Genomic DNA, 21,008 nt, shown 5'->3' with positions numbered 1-21,008 from the left:
CCAGCAGGGCTTGTGGTTTGGTTGCGTCGTTCAGATACGTTTCTTCCGATTTGGCGACAGTATTTTAAGCATCGTAACGACGGGCGCCTCGAACGACAGTGAGATGATAAATGCAAGCACGTAGGACGACACGACCTGCCCGAGGTAGACGGTGGTCTGCAAAGGAGTAAGGTAAATAAAGGTGTAAGCCAAACACATAACAGGATGTCCAAGTGCGATAAGAGTACGTACCAGAGCGTTTGGAGTCATGTGAATGGGTGTGTCGGACTCCAGCGCGAATATTCGGTTGATGATCGGATGCACCAGGTACGCGCAGTAGGTGACGCGGGAGAATGGGTACAGGATGGGGGCGGACAGCAGCTTGTTGACCCATCCACCGTATCCGGACGAACAGGCCACGATGACCCAGCCGCACCCGATGGCCCATCCGGTGTGGCTAAGAGAGCTGTATGCTGCGGCGGCAGTTTGTGTGAGTGTGGTGTTGTAGAGGCCAAACAGCAGGTATAGCATCATCATTGTGGAGGTCACCCAGCCGGAGATAATGGTAAGCTATGGAGGAAAAAGTTGTAAAAGGCAATCGCCATAAGCCTTGCACAAAGCACCTCACTTACCAAAGACATCTTAATTTTGGAGTTGGTCTTGAACAAAATCCAGCCGACGCTCATGCCCACCAGGTAGGGACCAAGGCGGGTCCACGGTTTGTCGTAGATCTTGTCGAATAGCGCGAACGGATCGTCGGCGTCGGGCATGTGGTTGTTGGAGAAGGCAATGTAGGCCGTTGTAGCCCAGGCGGACACCATGAACACCGACATCATGGTCGCGGCAAACTTAAAGTGTCGCACGGCGATGATGAGGATCAAAGCACCGATGATGTAGAACTGCGTGTCATCGGCCAGGTACCAGCTCCATAGCATGCACTGTGCGGAACAGAAGAAGAAGATATTAAAGATCCATGTTTGTACTGGATGCCGGAATGTTCAACTCACCATCTGTTCGACTGGGAAGAGCGTGTTGATGTACAGGATATTGCGCCACCAGTATTTGGGACAGTTGACATGATCCTGGGTCGGTGGCTCGAAGACTGAGTTTTGCTCCAAATAGCGCATAACCACCTCCACCATGCCGAGCACGTACAAATAGGGAGCAGTAAGTCTAAGGAACAAGAAAAAACGCCATTAGAAGATCCTTATAGCAGATCAACATTCAAGAGGAGCTACCAAAGATCCTTACCTTACGAAGCGATACCCAACCAGGCCGAAGAAGTGGAACGTGCCAGCAGTTAACTCATTGACACCCTTGGTTAACTTCTCCAGATTGCCCTTGGCGTTCGTGCGGAAGTAGATAAACGACACCAGGAACCCGCTGATGAAGAAGAACGTGTCAACGCTGTACGCACCGTTCAGCACTATCTGGAACAGGAACTCCTTCTCGACCACCTTGCGCAGCTCCATGTTGTCCGAGTACTTGAACACGACGATCATCGTGTGGCCTGTGTGAACATTGAAAAAGGGAAATATTAGACTATGTTTCAGGTTTAGGGAGTTCATCCATCATACCTAGAATAACCCAGGCCATCGAAATAGCCCGCAGTCCATGGATGGATGGGATGGTATCGTTGCCAACGTTTTTATCGCAAATTGCCTTAAAGTTGGTCACCACCGAGAACGATAGGAGGAGTTCGGCCCACAAACCTGGAACGAAACAGAAGAGCAATTAAGTGGAAGTGAAGGGACATAAAGAATTCTTCTATTCTTCGCTTTCCAATATAGGCATGAATTCGAACTGTGTCAGGATTGATGCTTCAAAGCTTTTCGTTTCCAAGAGTACCGGTTAGTGTGTGCCTATACAACATCGGAAGATCGGAAGATCGTGCCGACTCGAGCGGAGAACTCCCCCATACGACCACTGCTCCGAAAGCCCGGCGGAACTTACTCAACTTGGCTTCCTCCGTTGCGGTCAGCTCCACGGCGAGGTTCTCGTCGGAGTTGTTATTGTTAACGCCCGTCGGTACGCGGATTACGGTGCAGTTACCTTTGCCGTTCTCTTCCGGTTCGCGCCGCGTCAGGTCGTACGTCGTGCAGCCCAGTCCAGTCGACATGTCCGATGTCAGCTCCTTGCAGTAGCTCTTGATGCGCATTTGTGCCTTATAGCGACGACGTAGGATCAGATCGTACCCGGTGCCACCGATCAGCAGAATGACCACAATCACCGAGAAGACGCTGTAAAAGTTAGAAGACACACAAGAGGAGGGTAATGAGATCAAACTGTGTAATTCTGTAAAAAGCGTGGAGAATAAAGGTATAAATATTACAATAGAATCCGGAAGGTAAAGTCATCCCAAAGGGAGAAGTTGTTCAGCGTGGGCGATCGCACGCCGACAAGCTCCTGCGACACATGTCGCAGGCTGATGTCCAATTTCAGCAGCGTTTCCACGTCCGCTATACTGCAAGCGCTTGGAAGGCACAATCCCACGACGACAGTTCGAATCTGAAGAAGAGCAATAGAACCAATTATTAAATGAATCCACTCATTGAAATGTAAATTTCTTTTGACATTACCGCATTGAATGATTCGGTACCGTTGATCAGTATCTTTGCCATATAGAACCCGGGCAGGAAGGGTGGATTTTCATGCTCCATTTCGGACGAACCGAGGAAGTTACCATTGATGTACGTTATGTCGGTGTTTCTTCCCTTCTTCTTTGGCGCTGGCTCAATGCCACTGTCATTCTGGTGAATATACGAACACTGATCCCTCGAACCGGTCCAGTAGTTGTTTCCCCAGAAGAATCCTTTGTTGTACTTGCCGGATGAGTCGTCCACTGAAAGGAAACGAAAAGTACTACTATTAGCAGATATTTAAAAAATGCAACCAGCATCGAATGTATACTTCGAGATAGTGGATTTGAAAATATAGACATCATTAGAACGAGAAAATGTTTTTAAACCATCGTTCAAGAAACATTGAACATTGAATCGTCACATGCTCAGTCTATTGCATACCTCACAGGCGCTTTCCTCGTTGTACTGGCGTCTACGTCAAATTGCATATTTAATATTAAACATTATACACAGCAAAAACTCTTCTACAGTCTTTACCTTTTTACTATCCTTTTCCATTATTTTCCTAATTTATAACGCAATAAAATCTCCACCGCAGCGGAAAGAAGAAAGTATCATTGTCACATAATAAATGATCCAACGATACCTTGGCGGGGCGAATTTATCGTAAATTATTCTGCGACATAAATCAATCATCCAAGCAAGACAGGAATATTCAAAGCGGTTGGCTCGGACTACCAGCTGCAACCTTAAACTATGCCCCCTGAATGACCCTGACTCATCAACGCGAGGTGAGGGTGTTGGCCGTTAGATCATTGTTTTTATTCGTACAACTATCGCGATCCGCTGCGAGTGGTGAATCCCGATGTCAAGTGCTCTCTGCTAACTCTAACGTCTGACACGCTTGCTTGATCAACATAAGAGAGTTCTTAATCGTATAACACACAGTCTTGAAGTTAACTAAACCTAGGCTTAAAATAAAAATGTTATAACAGAATATTTGTCTTTCAAACCTTATCCCAAGGCCGAGAGAGATATTGATTTCCTTGCAAATAAGCTTCCAGATGGTTCTGAGTCAATGTTAATGGAATGTCAATGAAACAGAATGAAACAAAGCAACAAAAATTCCATCGACCACGTCTGGACTTGGTATGCAAATCGCCAAGGTCAAACTATCTTATTTAATCTTGAATCTTTTTTTAAATTTCCAAAGACATTTGGCACACACGTCCACACGATACACGTAAGGATACGCGAATGTTTCTGGTTTTTTGTCAAAGAACAGTTATCTGAGAAGCGTATTCTATCGGAATACTCCTACGTTCGACGTTAGGCGCCAATATTCAGACATAGTCTAACAATTTTTCATTTTCTATTTTCAGCAATTCACTCATCGCCTTAGCGCTGCTTCCTACTCCATCCGTTGCGATATGGTTTAGGAAATCGTCGTCGACAATCTTTGTAGGTTTATCTTTTCCCCCTCGAAAAAGTTAGCAAGTCAATGAACAACCCAGCGAGGAAGGTGAGCCGGTTTTCTCTAGGCGGAAGTAAACCGCTTTCGGTTGATTTTCTCCTTCTCAAGATGAAGGCGTTCGAGAGCTTCAATCATTACGTTTTGCGAAACAGTCAAAGATGTACACCACCTTTGGCGGATCCGTTGGGAACCTTCCCGAAGAACCGACCGGCCGTTGTCGTTGCGTTCAATGTTACCGAACCGATTGGCCTTATTTTAAATCCATTCACTTTCTGGGAGCAAGTTTCATGTACAATCCTACCGCTGGTCTTCAGTTCCATTACGATATGGTGATGGTGATCCGGGACCTTGTCCGGGTGTGCAGCCGTTCTTTGCTCCTGCAATTCTGGGGTTTTGTGTACCAGGACTACTCTTTCGCTTCTGCCAACTAGTTATTGCCCATACGAAAACCGCAGGAATTATTCTGCAACACACGTCCAAGCTCCAACCGGGACTCAGGCGATAGGAGACGCCGTCCTGACGTAATTCGTACGACTAAGTGGCACAAACGCTGATCACTGGACCGTGATTCGTCGGCCACCGGGTGGTTGACCAAAAACCCACCTGAGAGATCCTGTTTTGGCGGCTCGTGCCTCCGATGGCATAATCGGCAGCTGCAAGTCATTCGCCCCCATTTTGGCCCCGTTAGATATCTTGCTCCACCGTCTCGAGACTCGGGACATCGTTGGTAGAAACAACAACAAACAAAACTACGGGGGTTTTCCCCCTCGGTTTGTTGCGTGCCGATTTTCGCCTTTTTTCCACACCGTTTCATTTCGCTTTCTATTAGGAAAGCGAATCTCCTCAAAGCCATCGACGGGACAGTTTGCCAAGCGTTGCACTAAAATGCAAAACAGATGCTTGGCTGTAGGTGGTGTGTGGTGATGGTGGTACTGTTACGCGACCACTACTGACCCATTTCGATGCTCGGGTTGGTTTTTAAAGGCCCCGTCCAGCGGCTGTTGATGGAGGTGACTTATTAGATCTCTCGCGCATTCGTGTGGTTTCCAGCGACCCCTTCGGGCTCGGACTAACCTAGACTAGATAGTAGCAGGCACGCGCTCGTGTGTCCATGCAATTAAACGATTGGACCCTCGTACGTTAGTGGACACACGAGATAATAATAGACGCCCGCGTCAAACTTCTTCCTTACTGCTTCCAGCCTTCAGGGTGCGAGCTAGCAGCGAACGAACATTCCGAGGTCCCCACGGACGATAATGAGCGTTCCTCCAGCCTTTCGGACACCTTTACCTTTTCTGTTGTCTCTCCCTCTCTCTCTCTTCACTTTATGTAATAAACGCACACAGCATCACCCGCCAAGTGACCGCAGGGTAAGGGAAAGGGGAATGCGAAAACGTATAAACGAAACCGCACAATATAAATGCAACACACAGGACCGAAACTGCAATGCATCGGTAATCGGTCGAGCCGAGGGACTTTCGAAAGTTTTAGCACTGCCCTTACAATGGTGACTCGGGGTTTTATCTTTCCTTTTGCGAATTTTAATGTCCACTCGACAAAGGTGAGCTGCACGCACGCACACTGAGAAAGGCCCTGGCGGATGAACGTGAAGGACGACGATTTAATGGAGCCCGCTGCGTATGAAATGCATCGGATGCAAAAGGGTGTCCTGGGTGAGAAACCCAGGTTAGTGCACGGAAAGTCAACCAGATGGTCCCCCCCGGTGATGCAAACGTACCGAACTTGTTCGTGTTGTAACGATACGCGGTGAGTGGGAACGCCGAACGGAAGGACATGAAGGCATTTTGGTTGACATTGAAAACCTCCCCGGGAAAGGGAAAGCGAAACTAGGGGGTTGAAAAAAAACCAAGTTCCGTTCGGATGTACGTGGAAAGCACGGTAACGACTCGGTGTCGGTGTCATAAGTGTCAAAGTCAAACTTACCTCACATACACATGGCCCGTTCATTGACTATCGATCCGTCCAGGCTGATGATCGGTATTCAGTTGACCGTCCAAAAAAGGTACGTTTTTTGTGTTTCGTGCGCCTTTGTCACCGTTTGACGCCGGACGCCGAATTTTGAATCGTTAACGCACGCGCAACGTCTTGAGCCGCGTGTGTGTGTGTGTGCTCGACGGATGATTTACGAAACCGCTGGCACGGGCTCGTGGTCGCTCCCGGCCACCTCGGCCAGCCTCGCCCCGTAGGGATGGCTGCTAAAGGAGGTCAGCCAACAAAATTGTGATGGTGATGAAAAATTCATGGCCATTCGGTTGGGCAAAAGGTGGAGCGGAAAACCCCCGCCGGGAAAGGCGCGAACGCGGGCGGGCAATTGGTGCTCGTGTATTCGGGCGTGAATCACCGGAGTTTTGCTCGGTCGACGGTTTTGCAATGGACACTCGCGCAGACACTTTAATTGTCCAAATTTCTCCCCAGGGCCATGGCGGTCGTTAGTTTCTATCAGACTGGAGATCTCATGTCACGCCGTCTGTTTGCTCGAAAACTAACTCCATCTCTCATGTTATGCGTTTGTCATGTCATAAGCCAACAGAGAAATTGCAACCATTTTATGTGAATCATGAGATTTTTTTTAAATCCTAGCAGTATCATATTTTTGTTGCTCTAGTTATATTTGATTTTCATGTAAAGTAAATTTATAGATAAAATGAAAGGTATATTTTTCAAATTATCTTCTGATTACAACATTGCGTTGATGTTGTATTGTTGAATCAAAATCTAAAACTCGAGAGAATTCTCTATGTTTGAATCCTCATTTTAGTTAAATACTAGTTAAATGTTTTTTTCTACGTATATAGTGAGGGTATTCTATAAGTTGAGCTGATTTCGCTATTAAAATGATTAAAATGATCAAAAATTATAAAATAATAAATTCAAATTGTGTATAAAAACCATAAATCACTGTTTATAAATAAGGTATTTTGTACTAACTCATATTAAAAAAGAGCATCAATAAAACTCGCGCACGACAGCTTTCCTCAAATAAGAAATCAGATGCGTTGGAAACGTTTTGGAGTAAAGCAAAGATATCACAAATTAATGATGCAATAATAATTGACCTATCACAAAGCATATAAGTTTTGTTCCGCCTTAACCTGAATTTTCCCTCAAACGAGCGTTTTGAGGTCAATGTGAGCCCTCTCTGGCGCGTGCGATGGGTCGTAAAATTCAACTGAACGAACCCTCGGCGTCAAATTTACTTCGCATCTTTTTTTTTTGCTACCGTAACCACCCGAGATGAGCGTATCTCATAACACACGGGTGAGAGTGTAATCGGCCGTGCGTACGCAACGCAAGCATCTTCCAAGACACTGCCTTAAAACAATGACCCAAATTTTGACTGCACGCGGCGCCCCTCTCCATCCCCTCGGATTGCAATCAAAAACTCGCCCAACATTTATATCACTCCTTTCCTTCGTCCCCCGTTTGGCGAGTCGATTCCACGCCATTTGTGTGCGTGGAAAACTGGTAAAAAAAACAAAGATTGCTCGCGTGCCAAACCGCCCCGAAACCACGCGAGACGACATTTAGCGCTCCTAGAAAATCGCGTGGAAAAAGAACTTCATACTACGTAAGGCACGCAACGCGGGCCGATGTGTAATGCGCTCGGGCGATGATTGGTTTCGTGCGAAACGTTACTACACCAAGCAGATAGTGCGATGAACAGTGCTCAGTGGATTCCACAGCAGAAAGAAAGCAAAAACGAAAAAGGGACGAAGGTCGTTTGCGGAAGGCCGAAAAACACGAAAGACATCAACGCCCGGTGTAGTAAGCGAGGAACCCGCCGATTTTCATAACCGACCACAAGGGCCCCGGTGTGACCTGGTTCCCTTTTGCTGTTGATTGCACTTTTTGTAGATCTAACAGTTCTACGCTCACTAATGACTGCTCACTGGTATTTTATTTTCGTAATGAACATCATGTAAAATAGATGTAACATGTCACGAAGGCAACTTAATTCGTTTATTTATTTTAACTCGTTTTCTCTACCGGTGACCTTGTTTTGTCGTATCCGAAAGAAGGAAAAGCCTGTCCGGTGTCGCGTGGTGATAATGGTGCCCCAGCTCTTGACACGGGGGTGTTACCTAGTTTCGTCCAACGTTGACAAAGATGACATCGCAACGATGGCGCTGAAACCAGGCAAGGTTGCATCACTTGCCCCGTGCGGGGACATTCGAAAGTGGTAAAAAAACGATACGGTCGGCCCTAGAAGATGAAGAAATGGGAAACTGGAAGTCTACCAACTGACGAACAAACAGGTTTCCATGACCAAAGCGGTCAATCCTCGATATAAATATGTGCCTGTATGTAGATGTGTTCGTACCACGGTCGGAAAGGAAGCTTCATGCTAGCTCGAAGATATTATGCATTGTTTGTTTGTGTTTCACTGTCACAAACGGTGGACAGTCGGTGAACTACTCCTTGCCCATCCTGGCACGCACCGCTCGCTTTGGGAGCCTTTGAACCGCCGTCATTCAAGGGTTACCCGGGAGGCCAGCTGTTTCTGAACCGCCACATACACCGAACGCACTCTCCTTCGGTACTTTCGTTTTCACTTTTCATATTTGGTTGTGACGTAACCGAGAGCTTTGGCTTTGTAACGGCCGGTGTGCAGCTGGTGATGGAGATGGTAGCTCGCAGGGTTGGAGAAAGGCGGAGAGGAGGACCAAACGTGGAGCCATACGGTGGGGGCCCAGTCAAGCGGAGACCATATAACCGGTGAAGAAATCGAACAAGGGGAGGAGGAGGATCTGTTACGCATTTGCTATTACGCGCGCCGACCGTCGAGCTCCTCGATTGAGTCAGCGGTGAGCGAAATTATGAATCCGTTTGCTGAATGACTGCTGCTGGCGGCTTAACGGTGCGGCTGGAAGGATGGGAGGTGGTGGCGAAACATTTTCACGGTTTGCCTGCCTGCGGAAGGGAACGCCATTGATGGCGGCTCTTTGTGCACACGCGGAATCGAACCACCCGGGAGGGAAATAAATATTGGTTTCTTCCACGACAAAAGATGGAATACGTTAGTATTCCTTTAAGGGGGAAAATCACAGCAGAGAATAAGATTTTTACCAACGCTTCCGATATTCCCTCTCGGGTGGTTCGATTCGATTTTTATTCCAACGCATTCGACTCAGCTCGCAGCATTTTAGAAATATTTAAAGTAACCGCACGGTACAAAAAGTGAAATTGAATTAATAGTATTCATCGGCCGAAGGTTAATCACCGAAACACCGCAAAGCAGTATCTCGTCGACAACGATGTCCTTCAAAAAAGCGGTTCTTAATGCTGCCAGACCGCCCAAAAGGATAACAGAATGCTAAATACTTCTGATAAATAAAGAAAAGTCCACTATTCTTTAGGTTTAAAACAGATCGAAACCGATCAAGGTTTATTTGAAATTCATGAATCCGTTAGTTGTTTCGCTAAAAAGAAACGGAATCTTTTTATAAACCAGATTCCTCATTCTGCTTAATCAGTTTAGTATAAAAAAAACATGTAGATATTGTCTATAGCTAATCCAAATTAACCAGAATAGAAACTAACTTCTATTTAAAACTGTTCATATGTCTGTTCAACAAACATGCGCAAACAAAGACGACCCACAGTGCATTTGTACGTAATATGGTTAAATTTTTGCACAAACATGTTGATCGTTGACCAGCTGATCATTCGATTTATAATGTAATCGAAACGTGATCGGTTCTTATTTATGTTTCTATTTTGAAATAGAATAAGATCATTTATTCGTTTACTCTTCTGGTGTGAACAGTTTGCTTGAATGTTTGTTGTGATTTCGTTATTATTGTTTTCATTTGTCCATTCATCTTTTTGTTTCGTCTGTCGGTATTTCCAAGAAAGAGTCGTGGTCGATCAAGCTCCTTTCCAGCTCGTAGAGAACTTGGATACGCGTGGCTAAATTAGAAAAAACATCTTTTTTCAGTTAATCATAATGCAAGCTACGAACAAACTCCTCTAAGGAAAAATAGTATCTCAACAATATACATATAGGTCAGACAAATTTTGTTTTCCGATTGCATATTTATTCCATGACTCTATGGGCATGATTCGCAATGAGTGATATCCCGGATTTGGATTGTGTTTGTCAAACAACCGTTCCGTCAATTAGCTTTGTCTTCCCCCTCTCACCGTCGGAAGAATTTTAAAATTTGATTGTTGGTTTTTCTTTTCCCACGTCGGCATCCCCGGCCATGACATTTCGGTTTTCACCTCGACGAGCCCCACCCCGGCTGACATCAGAATTATTCCCACGCACATCCGTCCACCGCCAGAGCAAACACTTCAGCTTCCACTCGAATCGGCCAGTCCTGAAAATCGTCATCACTTAGCTGAGCGTCGGGTGTGTGTGCGTTGCTTTGGCTCAACTGCAACACGTGGTTCAAACACGCCGTTCCCGAAGAACGCAATATAGTGCGCAACAGAGATTGCCAAAGCTCTCCGGTGCATGCGCTAGACCTCATTTGGATACATAATCGTGTCCCATGGCCCAATACACTCCCGCAGTCCACTTTACGTAACGGATCTGGCGGAGATTATTGACCAACGAGCAAATCTCATGCTAAAAGCGAACGTTGGTTGACGATGATGGTGTTGTTGTTGGAGGTGGTGGTGGTAGTCTTGGGTGGTAAGAACCTCCATATCGAACCATACCTGTTGATTTTCCCGCCGCAAATCGCCGGTTGTTTTTTTTTTTTGTTGTCTGTGTCGATATACGCAGATTGGTAGTAATAGCTCGGGCAAACAGATGGAAAATAAATAACGAGGATCGGGCCAGCGCAAGTGATTGCAGATAGCTAGTATCTTGCGAGGCGATGTTGAAATCCCATCTGTCGTTTCATAAAATTGCTGCTGCATTTCCGTAAACAATCCAACGCAACGCTCGGTTGGAAACGGGGATTGTTTTATGCTAATAACCATTCGTTTCACTCCAACATGCAGTCGGTTCAGTGTTCATTTATCTTAATGATTTCGCTACACAAAAAAGAAATCTTTCCTTTCGATTGATCCTTTTTATTACATCACCTACAAGCTCCACAAGAACGAGCTGAAGTAAATCAGCAACTTTCCTTATTTCCATCAGCGCTTAGATAAGCTGGCGTAACACGTGTCCACTTCGATTGGTCAATCCTGCATCAAAAAGCTCACCTGACCACGTGATGCAGCTCGAACGAGAAAGAAAAACAGTAGTATTGTCCCCAGCATTAAAAAAAAGTCCCACAAACCCCACAGGCAAAGATCACTGGGTCAAAGGTATTAGCTATGCCGGGAGTTAGTGGCCCAGAAGTGCGACAGCACCATCAAATCCATTCGGCGACCCTAATCGATCGACATGCAGTGGCGTATCTTTCGCCTAAGGGCTCGGTAAAGTATTGCCAGCAGATACGGAGCGGCCTGCAGCATCGCAAAAAAATGAAGACAGAAAAGAAACGAAACGCTTCACGAGGGAAGCAGCAGCAGAAGAGGAGAAAAAACCCACTGCCGAACGAAACCGCCCGATTCCGATTGGAAATGTGGTACGTTCACGAAAATTATGTAAGCTTTCGCCATCGCCGCCAGGGAGAGAACAGTGCTCCATTGCTTCATACCGCCATATTTACCCTCCCCGGGCGCTCTGCTCGGACGTTCGTGTGTTGGTGTTGTGCTTTTTCCTTTTTTCTTTAAAATGGTTTTACTGTATGTTTCCATTTCGGTTGTAAGTTGTTTCTTTTCTCACCTTCGCACACTTCGGCTGGCGGGAAAAACACGGAAAGAGAGTGAAACCCGGTGAAAGACAACATTTGATCCTCAATCCGTTGCGCGAATGGCATTTTCTTCGTTTCGGCTCGCCGGATCGGGCCCGCTTGTAATATCCTACCTCTCACCGAAAAGATGCATCGGGCGAACGGGCCTACCACGTGCTTCGGGTGGGTTTCGAGCGATTGTTGCCCGATTTGTTACTACACATGCCGCACCATTATGACATTATGCCATCCAAACGCCACCACCACGCGATGGCCACGCCACTAACGCCTGCTCGATGGTGACCGAAAAGTGCAGCAGTAACACAGTTAAATAAGAAAAGAAAAATGTGCTTAAATGGTGCATCGAGCACGCGCATTACAAGCGAACGAAGTAAAACGCTAGACACTTTAGCCCCTCGCGGGAAACAGTAGTCCGATGCGCGTCATTACACGCGTTACAAATGGAGTGGTTTTCTTTTTTGTTTTGTGGTAAAACATAACGATGTCGGTTCCTGATAGGCCTACGATTTAATCGATCTGTTTCGGTACGGAAACGTGTCCTTCCTTAAGTACATCCGGTTGATACACAAGTCTGTCCAGATAATGGTATACTAAACGTCTCATTCATATGAACCGGTGTGGTTTTTAATTCTTCACTCTATCGAATTGTCAATTTTAATTAAATCAAATATTTTACGGGAATATCCTCGACGTCAAATTGGTTTGGGAAAATATTCTATTACAACAAAAGAATGAAGGTACACATTTTGATTACTAAGATCGAGAAATTGAAATTAAGTGCCGAAGAAATTAAACCGAAATGATTGGCAAAAATTATAGCATTTTCCAAAATTAAAAAGTCGAAAATCTTTGGTTTGAAAGTAAAGAAATATTTTTAAAAAAATCGACGTTAAGATATTTAGAAATTATTTAGTTCAAAAATTGATAAAGTCTACCGTATTGTCCGAGGTATCGTCCAAAATATGTTTGATACAGTAGTAAATCTTATCTACCTACTTAGTTCAATTATCGAAGAAAGATTCGATGATTTTTGTTGTTCAAATCATACTACCATACTAGCTTTTATTTTTTTTACGATCGATATTTCATAATAAAAGCAAAACCCTTTTTTTAAATCGTTATGAACTTCAAATAAGTAAAACTAGACTTATTCCAACATAAACTAGAATATATGAATCAGATTAACCCGTCACACATCGAATAAAACCCCTTGCCCGTCCCGTAAGTTAGATAAATTATACGTTGTGCCAATAGTGATAAGCAACTGGTTGAGCGATCCTGAAAAATGCGTAAATATGGGCAACACTCACTCTTTAACGCCCACAGCTTCTCGTCCTGTAGACCCTGCAGGTACTGCGTCATCTGATCGCCGCAACGTCCACTCAGGCGGGGTCGTAACGATCCCCAGCCATTGGCAATGCGTTTGATGTCGAACACGGTCAGCTTTTCTTCTAGCAGAATCAACCGATCGAAGGAAAATTCGGTCGCACTTTCCACCGGCGTCGCGTCCGAGCTGTTTGCATCCTGACCGGCCGTCTGCGCGACACCCAGCAGCAAAACGGTGGCACACGCCCACCAGATCCGGTTCCGCTTCATTCTTTGGAAACTTTGCTAATATTTTCCGGTAACACTTTGTTCTCAGCAAAGCGTCTTGTTTGAGCACTTTGGTAAACTTTACAACTGGAAACTCTCCCCGGGTTTTCTGACGATGGATTGATCCGGAACGCTTCTTTAGGAGATAAAATTTGATTAGAAAATCATTTGCAATTCAAAACACACATCAACACTTCACACAACCACCCCTCCTGCACTCAAACAAACAGGACACTTTAAAAAAAAAAACCCCCCAGTGCAATGTACGGTCACCACCTCTCGGGCTCGATTACGACGGCAACACAATGGTAAGACGACAATGTCGTTGTGATCACCTCTTTTCCACGAGTGTTACGTTTGCCCAGGCCCGGATCGAAAGCGCCAACACACATTCCCGCTTGGCACTGACTTTGCACTCCGGGAGGTGGAGAGTGAAAGAGATTGTTACCAAATTGCACAACCTTCGCGCTTCTTCGGGCGGGCAAACACAAATATGGTTTCTGCTCTGAAAACGGTGTGCAAACAACAACTGAGCCAGCACTTAACAAACTAATAGCAGCGTGAAACTAAAATAAACACCAAAATAACACAAACACCGGAGAATTTCACACTCTCCCTCCCTCGCTCTCTTTCTTTCTTTCTTTTATGCTTAATGAGCATTTAAAGTCAGCACATTATGTAGCAGCATCGTTCGCGCGAACGAAGGGGAAAGTGACCACAACAAAGGGGGGAAATTTCACTGCGGGAAATTGTTTAAAGATTTTCAATGAAGTGAAATAACTCTTCCCCCGCGGAAGAGAGGACGACGAAGAAACTCGCGGGCATTCCCGAGAAAACTCAGCACAACCGTAATCGGCCGTGGAAAGTGCCGTCCATTTCCTTCCGCAATCGGTTTCGAGGAAGAGAAGCCCGATTCTCCGATCGGCCTGCTGAATGCCACCACACACGCCAGGAAAAATGGTTGTTGACGGAAATTCACTGCCGCACGGATCGTGGGGCCCGAAGCGTGGACCAGTTTCTCGCAGCAGGATCACGATCCGACCGGTGCGCGCTTGGAAAGGGAAGCAGGAAGGCGAGAAAGTCGAACCGAAACACTAACCGGAATGCACAACCTGCGCGCCCGAAGACTGCAACCAGACTGATCGCACGTACCGGGCCAAGTACAACGGCGAGTGGCCCAAAGCCACCGTGCGGGCAGTAATCCCATAAGCACCACCAGCCACTTCGCCAACGGGGTATATACTATACATCCCCGCCATATGCGCCATCGCACTTCGTCACGAGCACGAACGCAGCCAGCACGTTTGGGCGTTCGTTCGCGGCGTCGATCATGCTCGGGCGAGAGGTGTGTGGAATGTGTTTGCGTGAATCTTCACCAGTGGATGCTGAGAGGACTTTTGGGGAACAACACCAGCCGCTAGTAGGATTAGTACCTGTGCCACTTAGCCGCCATTTGTTGAAGTAATGATCTACTTTGATTGATTTATGGCGAGAAATACAGCAGAACAAAGGCCAACGAGATACGCATTTTTTCCATTGCGAATAAAAGTTCAAAGATAGCAATTTTCAAAATATACGTTAACTACATTCATTGAATGCAACAGAAGGAAAGTGGTAAGGATCTATATGTTACATATATTTATAATTTATTTATTTATTTAAAAAAAAATGTCTATTGTTCAAATGATTTAGTGTTGCTGATGTAAATGGCAGCTTTGTTTTTTATAGCCCTTGAAAAATGGTTTTTATTTTATTGATTTTTTTGTTTGCATGCTTTCTATGCGTTTGCTAGGAAATGGAGTTCAAATTTTTATTTTCAGCTGATATTTTATACATTTTATTTAGCTTTCAATAAGCAATGTTGTAGTATTGTAATAGTTAGGGGGTTAATTCATCATTTCAATTTTCACTCACAGTTAGAAAGGAATGCATTAAAAACATCATTTCCACTAACTTGATTAGAAGAGCTACAAATAATTAAATAGGATTAAATTTCAGTTTTTTAGTATTGCCAACATTACTCATCATCATCATTACTCAACAAACTGTTAAAATTTACTATCAAATTGAGCGTGAAAATTAAGAAGATTTCAAAAACATTACGGAACTCGATGACAATCTCTTCGTTTTCGGTTTGCTACTTTATTTTTATTATTTATGTACTTGCGACGACTGAACCACTCGGACGCTCCAACACTTGATCCAACGGCGCACAACGTCACCGGACAGACGGTAAATAACCTCGCGGCCAGCATAACCCGCCGAAAGAGGTGACAAATCGCAAATGCGAAAAATAACAAAAAGGACCGAACCGAAAAACGACAAATAAAAATCGTGTATTGGTCAGCATTTCTGGTGGTCCAGAGGTTTTCTTGCTTTTTTAACTACGGTGGTTTCGTTCAACTCGCGGCAGTCCGTTGTAAAGGTAAACTTTCCTCCCGGCAAGGTTTCCGTCCATCAAACCCACGGTGGGAGGGGGAAGGTATGACAGACAAGTGGGGCGACGGAAAACAAACCTTACGGACACGGGTTCTTGCTTATTGTTTCTTTGCCATTGCTAACCTTCAACCTTGGCAGAAGCGCAAACATGGCGACAGAATTCAGCCGGTGTGTTTGTCTTAAGCAGATTCCTGTGGGCAAGAAAAGCCAGCGAAATTCTGAGGTATTTAGAGGCTTTACAAACATTATTACAACACATATAGAAGGTTGTCAGGGGCATGAACTGCTTTTGGTGCTGCAATTGAATTGGCATCTTGGTATCACAAGACTTCGTTGTTTCTTTTGGTGGACAGCAAAACTAATGGCAGCGACCCGGCACGTCCCTTCTATTGATCATTTGGAACCAAAATCGAACGCAAAACAAGCCATTACAATAAGGCACGCAACACGTGCATACCGTGACACACATAACGCGTAATCACACACACATACCCTGGCACGTGAAAGGAGCTGTCAATCCAACCCCTTCGGTGTCTTCCCCTCCCCGGCACTTAGGATAGGACTTCTGCGCATTGCCGTTGCATAGGACTTGCCACCCACTATGCGGCTCCGTAGCCAATGGACGGCATCGGGTGGTCGGTATGGAGGGCGCGTCGTACGCATACTGGCTCATGATCGATGTGCCACATCAATGCAACCCCACACACGAATTACGTACCCGAAACCGTTTGGAAACCGAAACAGCGAACATTTCTTTAGTGGCGCAAGGTTAGACCCTTGAAATCACGCATCCATTACGCATGGACGTGTGCCACATGTTGCGCGATTGCGCCGGGGTTATGGTGGCCAACCTTCCACCCACACGCACACAAACACACAAACCGGACTGGTCAACGGATCCGGCCCGGTTCCGGTCTCATTTGTCTGCCGACCTCAGCGGAAGGAAGCAAGGAAAACTCTAGAAGCAAACACTGAAAAACGATTACGCCAATGACATCGTTAGCAGAAATGGGGATCAAAACCAGCATAATCTAGTGCTCGGTGAAATCAGATGTTCGTTCGCTGCTCGCATCGGGCCATCGGGGCGACCTCGCCGTTTCGGTCTCGTTGTCGCGGGAAAAAGTGAAACTTCCGGATAGACAGATGCGAACGAAACATTGAATTTAATATCGTGTGCGATGGAAATGAAAATGTTGTTGATGGGCGATTGTTTGGGATTTTATTTTTCGCCGTTTTCCCCGACGACCATTTTACGATGATAAGAGGTTTTGGGAAAGGCTGCCAGTGTTGGTGATGTTAACGCAGCCGGGAGGGTGAAAGAAAACGTTACGCCAACGATGTTTTCGATCGTGATCTCGAAAGACATTGCAAAAAACCGGAAGGGGTGAACGTTTTTAACGTTTTTTCACTCTTTTTGATAACTTCCTCTTGTTTTTCCCATCCCTGTACAGCCGACAGGAGCTAAAGAGGCAAAGAAGAGAGGAAAGTGAATGAAACCAAAACTAACCAGATAACTCTTGTCTCGTGGAAACCTGGCCATATCATGGGGTGGTACAAGTATTGTGAAATAAAAAAAAACCTATGCGTAAAATAATAAACCTCCCCAAAAATCACCCCATCACATAACACATAACTGGCCGCGAGCGTTAGGAAATTTGTTTCGCCACAATCACCCCATTTCCCAGGGCTTTCGGGGGTTCGATACGGCTACCTTGGCCGTCCCTTCCGGGTTGCCCGCACCACATTGATCTCTCCCATGCGCCCCGTTTGCATATGTGCACGTTTCGGTCGGGGCAGACTCGACAATTTTCGGACCCTCGACTCGAAAATTGGTAGCTAAGCCACCATTTATGTTGTCTCACAATAATCTGCCAAAACGAAAAAAAAAAGAAAAAGAAACTAAATCTCGCCTCGCAGGAAAAGCCGTTCATCCAACGAGCAGACATCACATAACTGGTGAAGCCTAGCGGAACCTTCCGAAAATGGACAAACGGGAAGCAAAACAAAAAGAAAATGAAATAAAGCTACCCACAAGCTTCCAAACAGTCCAGCGGCTCGTGGCAAACACGGCGTACGTAATCATAGAGTATTTGAAAGATAAATAAGTGATATCGATATCGGTCCTGTAACATAACAGCCGGCGTTTGGGGTGGGTGCATAGTTTGACGGTAGGACCGTTCGGTGGCCGGCATACTGGGGGATTACATTTCAATGTCTTACTTTCTAAAGCTCCGTTTTCCTGTCGACTCCGACGTCGGCTGCTTCATTTCTTCGGTTCACGAAAACACACTCTGTTGGATTAGTGCGAAAGTGGTCACCCTCGTCAGACTTAAGGCTATGGCCATTGTTTAAATTTACCAAAGCATGTGCAACGGACAAAAAGTCATAAAAATCCGTTATCGGATTATCGCCTTGTAAAATAGTTATACAGTTTTTAAAATAAAACTTTGAAGACATTTCAATTTAAATTGTGCAAAGTATTTTTTTTTTCGCTGAAAAACAGCACCATTATTTCACAAAAGCCAAATCAACGTCCAAACTGGCACCGACAGCAATGTTGCTACAATGGTGATTAAAATGTCATCTATTCTGTGGCTAAGACAAAGGCATTCAAATGGGCTAACTTGCGTAGATTAGCCGTCATCGTAAACCGACCAAAGATCTATCGACGTTGACGTTCGCATCCTTCAAGGACGCGATGCCCTTCAATGGGGTCCCATACCAACCAACGTATCGCAACGAAAGTAGTCAAGCCTTGCTCATCCTTCAAGGACGGATCGCACAAAAGAGTTCGAAAAGTATTCTCTCGATCCAACTATTCGTTATCCGTCGATTAATGAGTTGAGTCTTTTATAGTTTTTTTTTTAGATTTTTTTGTTTGTACCATAGTGTTACTCTATCGACCTTTGCGTTTATTTTGGTCGGTTCAAATTTTACATTAGTTACGCATGGATTGTTTGACCGGATCGCTAATCACATTTTGCGCAACGGACTTTTGCTAGGACAAATGTCAAATTCGCCTTAGTGAGCCTGTGAATATCCTTGAGTTTATTTTAGAAAAGATGCAAGAGCTTATACTTTTTGTTAAAAAAAGTCCCTAGACACAGTCTCTTGGAAAAAGTTTAAGATTTTGTGGCTTTCATTTTTCACGCGTCGTATCTAATGAGTTATCAATGACGTCGTTCGTAGTGATTAAATCAAAGTAAACATCTGCATATGAGGGCAGATGTTCATCGCATACCTACCCTGTATCGGATTTTTTAAAATAACGGAGCATGGTTCAAATGAATTCTAATCAAAGGTTTTTTTTACACATTCAGGTCGAATAATTCCAATCTTTCTTTTTTATTGATTGAATTGATGTAGAAACATAATAGTAGTTATACAAAAGGTTTTTTTTTATTTCTATCCATTTGGTTCATTGCACGAAACAGGATGTTACTTGAATTGCGGCTAATTCAATAAAAAGACCGTGAAAAATTTGCGTGATTATGTTGGCAGAATTGAAGTTGCAAATGGCATGCGAAACGAAATCGTCCACTTGAAACGCAAGTCCCAGCCATGTATCGATCGCAATAGCAATGGTGTGATATCATACCTGCGCTAATGTGGCTCGACTAATTAATCGTCTAACGTCTACGAATGAGTCCTTCGTGCCTTCAAGGCACCATGCAAAAGCATCATTTGACCCAAAGACACCTGCACCACCAGCGTGGTGATACCGGATAAGTGGATATATTCGAACAGATCGGTTGCGAACGACGGGGATTGAAAGGTGACACAACGTGTGGCGCTCGGAAAATAATTTACAAGCTACGCCCTAAGGACTAGAACTGATCAAGGGCTGCACGCCTTACACTTGGGCACACTTGGTTAGTACTAAACCTTGGTAGCTTTAGGTTAAATCTACAATGTGCATAATTACATAGAAAGGTGTTTACCTTCCCTTACCATAGTCACAACTCGGATAAAATAAGCTCCTAAACTTCGGGCTGCATTTAAAATCCAATGAATCATCCCGGTTCTAGCAGTTCTAGCTGGAGATCCGGTTTAATGAATTATACCCGATTCGTCTAGGTGCATACATTACGTTTTTGTCCGAAAGATATTTAAATTCCATTCCATAATAATCAACAATCGAAATCTTCTCTTTCCCTTATTTTGCCACGAGCTAATCCCGAACCAAATACTGGTTTTAGAACCTCCAAAAACGTCACAGACATCAAGAGCTTACCAGAATACATAATCAAAACTTTACGGTGCGATGCGCTTCTCTAATGATGTCGCTAAGTACGAAACTCTCTGGTTGAGCGATCATATTGCGCTGTTTAATGACATCCTTGTTGGATCAAATCATCATAATTTCTTGTCGTCTGATTCCTCTCCACAAACCACCAATAGGAAAAGAGAAGTCGACAAACGACGACAATATCTTCAACCTATTAAAGATGATCTCCCCGTTTCCACTCCCTAACGTCAACTTGATCATAGGTGGTATCGCTTCCTGCTGCTCTAAGTCGCCAAAAAAGTAAGTACCTGAAGCCCACCACCGCCCGGGGCTATGATCGGCTCACCTGTCAACGATCGAACTTGGATCATCATCGTAAGAGAGGATAGTTGGCTCCGCCACAGCACGCACTCGGTAAACATATCCAGGCGACAAGCGGCGCAATCATCGGTAACACACCTTCCGCCAATAAATGTCCGCGAAGATCGGTCGACACTGGTGAGCTTGCGAGTCGAGTTCCTTGTTCCACGACCGTGACCTCTCGCGCGTAAGTACTCTGTGGAGGGCCGGGCTTCCTAAGCACTTCAAACTCCGGTTTGAAACCGCCTGTCCTCTCCCGGTACATTCCACGGCGTCCGGGCGGATCAAGTCGATCCCATGCCCTGCGGCTGGTCAGGCCGGTTTCAATCAATCACGGGGCGGCATATGATTTCCATGCCTTACCTCACGCGCTGTGATAAGAGCGAAAGGGGAGGTGGTGAGTAAAAAAGCTAAATAAATTAACATCCACACTCGAAAACGCTAATAGGTTTCATTTGAGCGTAGAGATAATGGATACTTGCATCATATTGCCGTACGAAGATGATCGCGTGCTGTCATGCATTGGAACGGAAACCTCTTCAATAAATTTACATTTTTCGTTTGCCGTTTTCAAA

General features: G+C 45.1%; 1 protein-coding gene across 1 annotated transcript; it reads right to left on the bottom strand.

Moving 5' to 3' along the window:
* Window positions 1–30: 30 nt before the first annotated feature.
* Window positions 31–13,409, bottom strand: LOC131259112 (nose resistant to fluoxetine protein 6). The gene is made up of 10 exons (XM_058260536.1): window positions 13,124–13,409; window positions 2,559–2,821; window positions 2,312–2,487; window positions 1,933–2,219; window positions 1,557–1,691; window positions 1,231–1,489; window positions 987–1,152; window positions 612–917; window positions 232–549; window positions 31–156 (listed from the first exon to the last, which is right to left on the bottom strand). The coding sequence occupies exons 1-10, from the start codon at window positions 13,407–13,409 to the stop codon at window positions 31–33; spliced, it is 2,322 nt and encodes a 773-aa protein (XP_058116519.1).
* Between the last annotated feature and the right edge of the window lie 7,599 nt (window positions 13,410–21,008).

Source organism: Anopheles coustani, chromosome 3 (assembly GCF_943734705.1).
Source record: "Anopheles coustani chromosome 3, idAnoCousDA_361_x.2, whole genome shotgun sequence".
Lineage (NCBI taxonomy): Eukaryota > Metazoa > Arthropoda > Insecta > Diptera > Culicidae > Anopheles > Anopheles coustani.
This window is presented reverse-complemented; position numbering and strand designations above follow the sequence as displayed.

What these genes read in the sequence shown, in the direction of transcription:
- LOC131259112 (XM_058260536.1), bottom strand. Translation starts at nt 13,409, where the DNA reads ATGAAGCGGAACCGGATCTGGTGGGCGTGTGCCACCGTTTTGCTGCTG. An exon ending in GTTGGGTATCGCTTCGTAAG is followed by an intron (nt 1,153 to 1,230) that starts GTAAGGATCTTT and finishes CTTGTTCCTTAG; the next exon opens with ACTTACTGCTCCCTATTTGT. An exon ending in CCAAAATTAAGATGTCTTTG is followed by an intron (nt 550 to 611) that starts GTAAGTGAGGTG and finishes TTTCCTCCATAG; the next exon opens with CTTACCATTATCTCCGGCTG.